The sequence below is a fragment of the Parus major genome, chromosome 1A (assembly GCF_001522545.3).
Source record: "Parus major isolate Abel chromosome 1A, Parus_major1.1, whole genome shotgun sequence".
Lineage (NCBI taxonomy): Eukaryota > Metazoa > Chordata > Aves > Passeriformes > Paridae > Parus > Parus major.
This window is the reverse complement of record NC_031773.1, coordinates 525,782-536,498: the sequence shown is the minus strand read 5'-3', so window position 1 is coordinate 536,498 and position 10,717 is coordinate 525,782. Positions and strand designations below refer to the sequence as shown.

Genomic DNA, 10,717 nt, shown 5'->3' with positions numbered 1-10,717 from the left:
GGGCAGGATTTGGTTTAGTTTTTAACCACAGATTAACCCCAAATTCCCTGTAAACATTAAAACTTCCCAGTCTGAGATTCCCTGCTCTTCATGGGGCCTTCCAAGAGGGATTTTCCCACAGAAATGGGGTGGATTCCTCAGGATTCCATGCAGGAAGCTTTCCTGGGAAGGAGTTCTGGAAATGGGGTGGCTGGAGGGCGGAAAGCCGGGCTTGGCTCACCTTGGCACCTTTGGCTCCGGGAGCGCCGATCCGGCCTGGAAGCCCTCTCAAGCCCTGGGAAGAAAGGAGATCACAGGGAATGAGGGAAGAGGAGGAATTCTGAGGGTGTTGGAAGCTCCTTCCCCATCTCTGCTTGTCCCAACCTTTATTTCCCAGGATTGTGGAGTGGTTGGGGTTGGAAAGAGCTCTGGAGAACTTTTCTCCAGCTCCCAATCCAAGCAGTGCCACCCAAAGCTGTTCCCCCACATTCCCAGGGATTTGGGGCATTTCCAAGGATGGAGAATTCCCGGGATCTCATCCATGTCCTACCTTTGTCCCTTTCTGCCCGGTGTCACCGGTGGTCCCAGGGTCACCTTTCCCTCCCTACATGGAAGAAAAGGAAGGAGATGAATTTTCAGGAATAACAGCCCAAAATCCGGTCCGTGTGCCGGAAGGTTTTTTGGGAGCCTCCCTGTTGTGAGGGAGCTGATCCCACGAAAGTGAGATCCAGGAGGGATTTAGTGAAGGATTCCTTGGTTTCCTGCTCTCCAGCAGGCAGAGAGGGACTTGGGATGTGAAGAAAATTGAAATTTGGGCTTTGGTCAGAAACAGAGGGAAACTGAGGCTGAGAAACATGGGATAAGTAAGAAATTTTGGAGTATGGGGACTGGAGGAGGACAAGGCCCAAAAACCAGACCAGGATGTGCCTTGGAGACTTTTCCAGGATTTGGGAAAGGCTTCTGAGGAAGATTGTGAGAAAGGCCCTGAGGCCTTTAGGGAGAAGGGAAAGGAATGTGGGATCCAGGAAAGCACAGACAGGAATGTGGAATCCAGGAAAGCTGACAGGAATGTGGGATCCAGGAATGTCCAGACAGGAATGTGGGATCCAGGAAGGTCCAGAGTGGAATGTGGGATCCAGGAAAGCACAGAAAGGAATGTGGGATCTGGGAAAGCACAGACAGGAATGTGAGATCCAGGAAAGCACAGACAGGAATGTGGGATCCAGGAAAAGCAGCCAGGAATGTGGGATCCAGGAAGGTCCAGAGAGGAATGTGGGATCCAGGAAAGCAGGAATGTGGGATCTGGGAAAGCACAGACAGGAATGTGGGATCCATTAAAGCACAGAAAGGAATGTGGGATCTGGGAAAGTACAAACAGGAATGTGGGATCCATTAAAGCACAGANACAGGAATGTGGGATCCATTAAAGCACAGAAAGGAATGTGGGATCTGGGAAAGTACAAACAGGAATGTGGGATCCATTAAAGCACAGACAGGATTCTGGAATCCAGGAAAGCTGACAGGAATGTGGGATCCAGGAAGGTCCAGAGTGGAATGTGGGATCCAGGAATGTCCAGACAGGAATGTGGGATCCAGGAAGGTCCATACAGGAATGTGGGATCCATTAAAGCACAGACAGGAATGTGGGATCCAGGAAAGCAGCCAGGAATGTGGGATCCAGGAATGTCCAGACAGGAATGTGGGATCCAGGAAGCAGCAGAGACTTTTCCAAACCATCCGTGTCCTTTCCTGCCACTCACCGGCTTTCCCTTCTGTCCCTGAAGGCCTCTGTCACCTTTGGCTCCCTTGATCCCGTTCTTCCCATCCAGTCCTGCCGCACCCTGCCAGAAAGTTGGGAAAAATCCATTCCAGAGCCCGTTTTTTTTTCAGGAGAAGGGGGATGAGGACAATCCAGCATGGAAACCCAACTGTGGGATCCCTCAATCTGAGGTCAGAAGCTCCCCCAGGAACAGCCCCAAAACCTGAGGCTGGGATTTAGCTCCCATTCCTCACCCCAATTCCATGGGATTGGAAATCCTTGGCAAACGAAAACCTGGGAGGGCATGAATTTGTAATTCCAGCTCAGGAAAATGTGGCAGCAAAAGGCTCATTCCAGAAGATTTGGATGAGGTTGGGAATGGGAACAGGGATTTAAGAAGTGTGTGAGCCAGGTTTTTTATCCCATTTTGGAATTTCTTGGCTTCTGGAGCCACATCCAGCACTGGGATCTCTTTTCATGGAGTTTCCCATTGTTGTGGTAGCAAATAAAGCTGCTAAAGATCCTCATTTGTTTTTAATTCCTAAATTTCAATTTTTTTCCCCAAGGTTGTCACAGTCTCCTCATCCATCCTGGCCAATTGTGATGGCATTTTCCAGCACCTGGATGTGAAGGAAAAATTGGATTTATTCCCACTTGAGCCCCTCAGCTCTCTCAGGGGAGAATGAATCGGCTGCTGGAGCAAATCAGGAGCCGAACAAGGGAAATTCTCTGCTTGGAATTCATTTGCTGTGGATGTTGGAAGGAAACAAATCCATTAAAAATAAAATACAGATAAAAAAAAAATAAATCAAGATTTATGTGCCAGGGACTCCCTGGATTAGGGAAAATCCATGTTCCTCCATATTCCAGGTGCTATCAGGCACAAATATCTCTTTATTGGTAACTATTTATTGACACGATCAATCTCAAATTCCATCTGGAGATGTAAATAAACCATAAAACTCCGGGAAAATGGGAATATCTCTGTTTGCTGGGATAGATTAGAGGGTAATAAACCATTTGTGTGGTGGTTAAATCCCACAAATCTGGGATACCTTCAAGTGCCTGGAGTTCTGAAGGAGCTGGGAGCTGGGATCAGACCAGGGATGGGTCAAAAATCTTCTTTTTGTCCACTAAAATACCTTAATTAAGACTTCTCCTAATTAGCTTTAATATTTCTCTTAATTATTTAATAGTATTTAATATATATTATTTAATACAAATTATCATATTAATAATTAATTTATTCGTATTAGCAATTATTTCAATATTATTTCATATTTTTTCTCCATTATCCCAAATATCTCCAGTGCCAGGTTTTCCATGTTTTCCTGTCCTTGTCCAAGTCGTCTTCCTGCTTCCCATGAGATCCTTCTCGTCCTGAGAGGATCCCAAATGGTTTTAGGAAAAGTTTAACTCACTTAAGGATAGGCTGAATGAACGCTGGGTCTAAGCCTGGCCTACTTAGTCCAGGCAACATAAATAAGGTTTAGACCTGGGTTTTATCTCTCTGTAGGTGGTTTCCTGCTTATCCTGGGCTGGAAAGATTTTGGAATATGGATTGGAAGGTTTAAAGTTTTAAGGATGTGTTGGAAAGCTGGGTCTAAGCCTGGCCTACTTAGTCCAGCTAACATAAATAATGCTTAGACCTGGGTTTTATCTTTTCGTAAGTGGTTTCCTGCTTATCCTGGGCTAGAAAGATTTTGGAATACGGATTGGAAAGTTTAAAATCGGGATTGGACCTGAAGGAGAAGAAGGTCATGGAAGTGATGCTTTCCCAGGAGAGGGAAAAGATGGGATAGGAGGAATTAAAAGAGAAGAAAAAAAGAAAAATAAGGGGAAAAAAGAGAAGAAAATGCAAAGAGGCCAAATGGAAATTTGTTCCCTCGGATTTGCATCCCGGTGTTGTGCTGGGGAAATCAAGGCTGGACAATAAATGGGAATAAATGAAAATTTAAATGGCAATTTAGAGGCAATTACTGCGGGAATACTGGAAACGGCTCTGGCTCTTTGGATTTGGGGTTAAAACCTTGCTGGAATTTAACTGCGAACGCTCCGGTAGAGAGGCTGAGTCACCAATCCTGTGACGCAGAGAAACCTTGGATCCTCCACTTCCAGGCAAAAAATTCCCGTGGAGCTCCGGGCTGGAGCCAGGGAGGAGCCAGGGAGAAGCTGGGAATGAGCAGGGACACCCTGGGAAAAGCTGGAATCCATCGGGATGCTCCCCCCGAAAGGATGGAGCTGTTTGAAGCTGCACATCAAAAGGAGGATGAATTCCCAAACTTCTCCTAAAAGGTTTTCCACCTCCCGGGCTCCTGCTCCTCAATATTTGATGGGATGATGCAAATGGAATCTTCACCTCGGAGCTCCAGCCGTGGTTTTATCCCTTTCCTGCCGGGTTTTGGTGGAATGGGTCTGGTCAGGAGAATTTGCTGCAGTTTTGAGCTCCTTTCCCCCCCCAAAAAATTTGGTGTTTGGGGTGGGAATTGCCTGATTTAGTGGAAAATTCCCCTTGGCAGGGGGTTTGGAATGAGAGGATATGGAAGGGAATGATCCAACCCTCAGCATTTTAGGATTCTGTGTGATCCCAGTTTTTCTGGGAAACTTAATATTTGTAATAAGCTCAAATTCCTGCTTATAAACCATTCCCACCCCTGCTCAGAGTCTGACACTCCAGGGATTCAGAATCCCTGGAAAAACCAAAACAGGGAGCAAAAAATGGGGGGAAACGCAATAAAAAATCAGAGTTTTGGGGAGAATAATAGGTTAACCCGTTGTTACTCTGATGCACAATCTCAGGGAATAAAGAAGAGGAGCTGGAAGTTTGGATCCATGATCCAAACGAGGAGTTAATGGGAATAACTGGCGGCAACTGGAAAAGAAAAGAGGGAAGCGAGGCAGGAACAGCAAAATAAAAAGGGAGCAGAGCTTTTAGGAAAGGGGAGAAAGGAGGAGGAGGAGCCTGGAATATCAAAACTGAACCCATTTGTGAGGTCGAGCGGTTCCATTGAATTTTTCCCAGGAATAATTGCAGGGAGAAGATACAAATGCTGTCAGCTCAGTTGGGAACTTCCATGGATCAGGAAATCGGGAGACTAAATGGATGAGGGCACTGAAATCACTGCCAGGGAATTCAGCAGGAGCAGCAATTTGTGGGAATAAAAGATGGGAAATGAAGGAAAATGAGGAGCACGAGGCTTTACCTGAAAGATTTGGCGTTGGATCCAGGGAGGATGGGAGTTCTGTCCTCAGGAAAAGGGAAAAAGAGGAATTGGGGAATGATGGACAGCTCAGGAATAACTCAGGGAAGGAATAATCAAAGTGGGAGCACTTAAGGGATAAAGTGGGGCCTTAATTCCCATCAGGATCCTCCCTCAGGTGCCTGAATGGATGGGAATGATGGGAATTCCCTAAATCTTCCAATAAAACCAGCAGGAAGTGAACCTGGCAGAGGTAGCCCCAGGAAGGATGAATTCCAGAATTTATCACGGATCTTCCAGCAGCTCAGGTCTGGCTTTTGCAATTTTGGGAATGTGGTGAAGGATCAAATCCCAGCTTTGCCCTGCACCAGCAGAATCCCCGGGTATTTCCAAGAGAATGATTCCTTTGTTTTGCTCGGATGGTGGATGGCAGGACATCACTTTGTGGGAGTTCTTATCCCTAAAATCCATGGAAAAACGGGATGCTGGGATCCCTTTGCACTCGGCAAACTTTGCTCTGTTCCTGGATGGATTCAGGTCTTCCTTACAAAACAATTCCATGAATATCCTCAATCCTACCAGTGCTGATCCCAGGTCTCGCAGCAAGTTCTGGCCTCCAGGCTTTGGCCAAGTGCTCAGAGGGTTGTTTATAATTATTAATAATAGTTATTAATAAAATATTAATTGGATGAGGGCCTTTTCCTCAGGGAGCAATTCCCACTCTGGATTCCAGGCCTATCAGTAATTCCGTGCTGTGACCAGGAACCCACAGGGACTTATTTCTTCGGAAAACCTTGGAAATTTGGAGTTTGGGCCCTTAATTTAAGAGCTGGACTTGATGATCCTGGTGGGTCTTTCCCAACTCCAAATATTCCATGATTCCATGATTCTGAGAGTCTTTGAGGGTTGGAGACTTTTCCACTTGGGGTGAATCCACCAAAGGAATTACAAACATTAAATAAATGTATTTTCCTTGTGTTCCTTAATGCAAAATCATGGATTTGTGGAATCATGGAACGGTTTGGGGTGGAGAAGGGACCTTAAAGCCCATCCAGTTCCAATCCCAAGGGCAGGGACACCTCCCATTATCCCAGGTTGTTCCAAGCCCTGCCCAACCTGGCCTCGGACACTTCCAGGGATCCAGGGACATCCATAATTTTTCTGGGAATTTTGTGCCTCCCCATCCTCACAGAGAGGGGTTTCTTCCACAAGCCATAACCCCAAACCTGCCATCCCTGGTATCCACGCTGGTTTTCCAGCAAAACCTCTCGGAACACGGACTTTGGGGAGCAGCTCCGTGTTCCCACGGCCTCTTCCCACCCCTTCCCACATTTCTGGTTGTGGGACAGAAATGTCCAGGCCACACAGGCCATAGGAAAGACAAGGGAACATTTTCCAACTCACGGAAGATCCCGGTGAGCTCGGTTCTCCTGGCTCCCCCTGCAAGGAAAACAGGATGAGTTATCCTGGGGAAGAGCTGAGATCCCTCGGGAAACGGGGAATGCTGTAGGAATTCTGGGAAAGGGAGAAGGAGAGCTCTGAGGAGCTCCCTACAGCAGCAGCTGGAAGGACAGTGGGATATCCCAAATATCCCAGCTGGAAAACAATGGATTCCACCGGCTCTAAATGGAGCTTGGAGAACATCTCTCACCTTCCTCCTGGAATATTGACATTCCAGAAACTCCTTACTGACCATTCCAGCCTGGAAAAGCTCCCGGAGTGCTCTCTGCTCCTTTAAAATCTTTAGGATTTTCCTGGAAAAGTGCAGCTGCTCCTGCTTTTCCAGACCCTCAGTCATTCCAATCAGCAATTTTGGGGAGGGAATGGAGGATTATATTCCATGGGAAAACCGGGGTGGGATTTTCCATCTCATCCCTGGCAGGAGATGCCTCAAGTTTGGAGCTCACCTTCTGTCCCACGGGTCCTCTGCTCCCAAAAAGTCCCATCGTTCCCTTGGCTCCAGCTTCTCCTTTGATTCCCTAAAACGTTAAAATCCCAGTTAAATACCTTTTGAGCACCTGGTCTCTGGAATTTATCCATGGGAAAACCCATGGAGATAACAAAGATGACCAAAAGCACCATTTCCATATCAAAATTCCATCCCCAGGGGTCGGGAAGGAAGCCGCCAGTGCCAGGACTTGGCAGGAACCTCTGGGAATTGTCAGGGAGAAGATTCCGTGCCCAGTGGTGGGGATTGAAGGAAAACAGGCAGGGAGGGGGTTTGGATCCTTGGGATGAGCTGAACCTATGCCAAAAATCCAGGAGAAGACCCTGAGGGGTTCACTGGGGCCGGAGATTCCACTCTCCAAAGTCATCCGGATATTTATCCAAGAGGAGATGTTTGTGTGTTATTTTATGGAATATTTTATGGGTAATTTTTAATGGATTTTTTTTTTTTCTGGAATACTTTTCTGGATTATTTTTTATGGAGTATTTTTCATCGGAGTTCAACCAGACAAATAAAAATATGTGGAATTTGATTTGACTTTAAAACACAGGAAAACCTCCCCCCCCCCGCCACGGGAGAACCTCCAAGAGTTTCCTTCACTTTGGGGAGCGGGATCAGAAAAGGTCAGGATCTGCCTCTTCCCAAGGGATGTGCCCACCTTGGATCAGGCAATTCCCACCTGGACTACACCTGGATCCAGCTTCCCATGGGAAACAGCAGGAGCTGGATGTGTCACTGCTGCTGTAGCAGCTTCAATTTATTCAGTCCTGGGTCAGGCTCGTGAAGCCAAAGCCATTTCCGTGAGATGGAAATTGGGATGAGTAGGACACGGAGACGGGAGCTGTGACTCAGCTGGGAGTGGGAGAATTCCGTGATTCTTCCCAGGAAAACGGGGCCGGGTTGGGACCTGGGATGAGCTCCCAGGGAAGCAGAGGGAGAGGGAGGAGCTCTGCCACCAGCCAGGGGACACAAGAGGGACACGGGAGCCACCCAAGCCTTGCCAAGAGCATTCCAGAGGCTCCAGGAGCAGGGACAGCTCCTGGAGAGAGAGGGGGATGCGGGAATGGAATTTTCCCAGTGGGAAAACGGAGAAATGGGATGTGTTTGGTGTCCCCAAGCCCTGCCCAGTCCTGTCCTCTACCTGTCGGTGCCAGAGTTGGGTGTGGCTGTGTTTTCCAGCAGAGACCGGAGAATTCCAGGATGGAATTGGGATGGAAGTGACTTTAAAGATCACCCAGTTCCAATCTCAGCCGTGGGACACCTTCCACTGTCCCAGGCTGCTCCGAGCCTCATCCAACCTGGCCTTGGACACTTCCAGGGATCCAGGGGCATCCATAATTTTTCTGGGAATTCCATTCACCACCCTCAGTCCCTTCCTCACGGGCTTTGGGAAGTTCCCACCTTCTCTCCTACGGGTCCATCCTCTCCCTTCTCGCCTTTGTCTCCATCAAAACCCGGCAGTCCCTGCTCACCCTGAAAGGAAAACCAGGAATTGCTGGATTTGAATTCTTCCATCTCTCCTGGAAGGATCCAGCTGATCCCAGGCAGGGAAGGGACACCTTGGAAAGCCAAACTTACGGGATCTCCTTTGGTGCCTTTGTAGCCCTGGGGTCCAAAAATAGTTATGGACTCACCCTGGAGAGAGGAGAGACAGGGAAAGGGATCCACCAGGAGCTCACAGATCCCACTGGGAATGCAGTGATTAACAATTACATTAATTGCTAGGGTTAATCACCCTTAATTAAAAGCTGGAACATGCCCAGAAAACTCCAAATCCTGATGTTTACCTGTGACCTCCTGTCCCTAAAAAACTCTCCAAACCTGGAATTACCCCAGTGCAGTTCTCCCGGATGGAAAGGGACAACAGGATCATTCCCTGATCCCAGGCTGCCACTGCTGGGACAGAATCCATGAGTGACACCTGGGGGTTGGGATTTCCAGCTCTTCCAGGGTTGGGAATGGAGCTGTCCGTGGTGTTTAGGATGCACTCGGAGCTGAGGAATGGGAACGGTGCTGAGGTCACCCCTCAAAGGGAGGTTTGGGGGGGTGACACCCCCAAAGTGTCACCTGGGAGCCACAGGAACCCCCTGGACACATCCGTGCCGAGCTCCTCAGAGAGTGGAATCCAGGCTATTCCAAGGAATGTTTCTGCTCTGGAGAAGGGATGGTTGTGTCTCCAAAAGGGATGAGGCGCCTTCTGGTGTTCCTTTGGAAAAAATTCCTTTCCCTCAACTCCATTCAGCGCAAATATTCCTGTTCTGGGTGATTCTGCCTTGCTGGGCTTTTACCAACTCCACATCTGTCAATATTCCCAAAAATCCGACATTTTTTGGACTCCAACCCTCACCACAGGACCCTGCCCAAATTCTGCTTTCAGACACATTCCTGCTTCCCAGCTCTCTAACAGAGGCAGGATGGGGCTCAACAAATTTTGGGAATAAAAGGGAGACTGAAAATCCTGCAGTTTAATCCAACCCCGGGATTCGTGGAGTTATTCCCACACTGGTCCAGGGAGAATGAGAGGGAAAATTAAGCTGCAATCAGATGGAACAAAGCCAAGCCAATTTTTCCCTCCTGCTCCCGTTTTATCTCCGATTCCACCTCCTCTTTTATGAAGGCATCCTTTGGAAAATGCATCCCACATTCCTTCGGCTTGGGAAGAGTTTCGAGGCCTCCTCACGAAGCAAATTAAGAATTGATTGGTCTCCAGAGCGAGTTCCTTTCCAGAAGAGCCTCCTCGGAGACAAATGGGCCTTAATCACTGAATATTGCGTGACTCAAAGGCGGCATCATCACGGATGCTTTTCCAAACCTCATTTTCCAACGAGCCATTCCGGCCAGGAAGGAACTTAACAAAACGTCGGGCACGAGTTCAGAGGTTTCAGAGCATTTTCCAGGAGCACTCGAGGAGTTATTTTCCCATTACCTGTCAGGAGCCAGCTCAGGCTGTTGGAAATTAAGGTTGGCTTTGGGGTCAGCTGCTCATTCCAAAAATCAGGGGGAATTTTCTTCCTCCCTTAATTCAGGATTTTTCTTTTTGTGCCTCAGCAAATTGTTCCCAAAATTACTTCAGTCTTTTTTTTTCTTTCTTTCTTTCTCTTTTTTTTTCTTTTTTTTAGGATCAAATCCATCCCACAAACTCAGATCCAAGAAATGTTCCCAGTGCAAGGATGGAATCAAAAGATTTAAACTGGTGGAAACCCCATCCCAAAAAGGAGGGGAAGAATCCAGGTGCTTCCTCCCCTTAATTCCATTGGCACAACAAGGAGAGGATGGATCCAGGCTTTTCTTGGAGCCACACAGTGAAAGGAAAACCCCAAAAATATCTGGAATGTCCTTACTCGTTCTCCCTTTGGTCCCAGAAGTCCCCGATCACCCTAAAAACAGGAAAATAAATAAAAAAAAATAATTATTCCCTTTTTATTCCCTCTCAGGCCATTGATTCCCACTCCAAGCCACTGAAACCTCCCAGAGCTGGAAGTCAGATCCTCTTGACACTCTGGAAAACCTTCAGTTCACCACGAAATGTTGTGGAAAACCCAATTTTATGTCATTGACAATGAATAAAAACCCCAGAGGGCTGAGCTGGTTTTCCTGACTCCACGCTCAGCACAATGTGGAATTATTTTTGGAATTCCCATCTCAGTGGGATTCAGCAGGGGTGGGATGGCATCCGAAAAATGAAGGATTTCCCAAATTTCTCCCTCAAATCTTTTAATGGAATCTGTATGGAATAGGAGCTGGAGTGCAGAGCACATGAGGCTGATCCAGGGGCTCTCCCAGTCCATTCCCGAGAAATCCTGGGATGATTCCCAAAGTGATCCAGGGGCT

General features: G+C 47.6%; 1 protein-coding gene across 11 annotated transcripts in view; it reads right to left on the bottom strand.

Annotated features, from left to right (window-relative positions):
* Window positions 1–10,717, bottom strand: part of LOC107205120 (collagen alpha-1(VII) chain-like) — a 95,503-nt gene that overhangs the window by 14,343 nt on the left and 70,443 nt on the right. For all 11 annotated transcript variants that reach the window (XM_033514668.1, XM_033514667.1, XM_033514670.1 and 8 more), the window contains 8 exons: window positions 10,228–10,263; window positions 8,465–8,521; window positions 8,288–8,359; window positions 6,846–6,917; window positions 6,343–6,378; window positions 1,740–1,820; window positions 530–583; window positions 221–274 (listed from right to left, as the gene is read on the bottom strand). In XM_033514668.1, coding sequence (XP_033370559.1) covers window positions 221–274; window positions 530–583; window positions 1,740–1,820; window positions 6,343–6,378; window positions 6,846–6,917; window positions 8,288–8,359; window positions 8,465–8,521; window positions 10,228–10,263 — 462 coding nt within the window. The remainder of the gene's footprint in view (window positions 1–220; window positions 275–529; window positions 584–1,739; window positions 1,821–6,342; window positions 6,379–6,845; window positions 6,918–8,287; window positions 8,360–8,464; window positions 8,522–10,227; window positions 10,264–10,717) is intronic.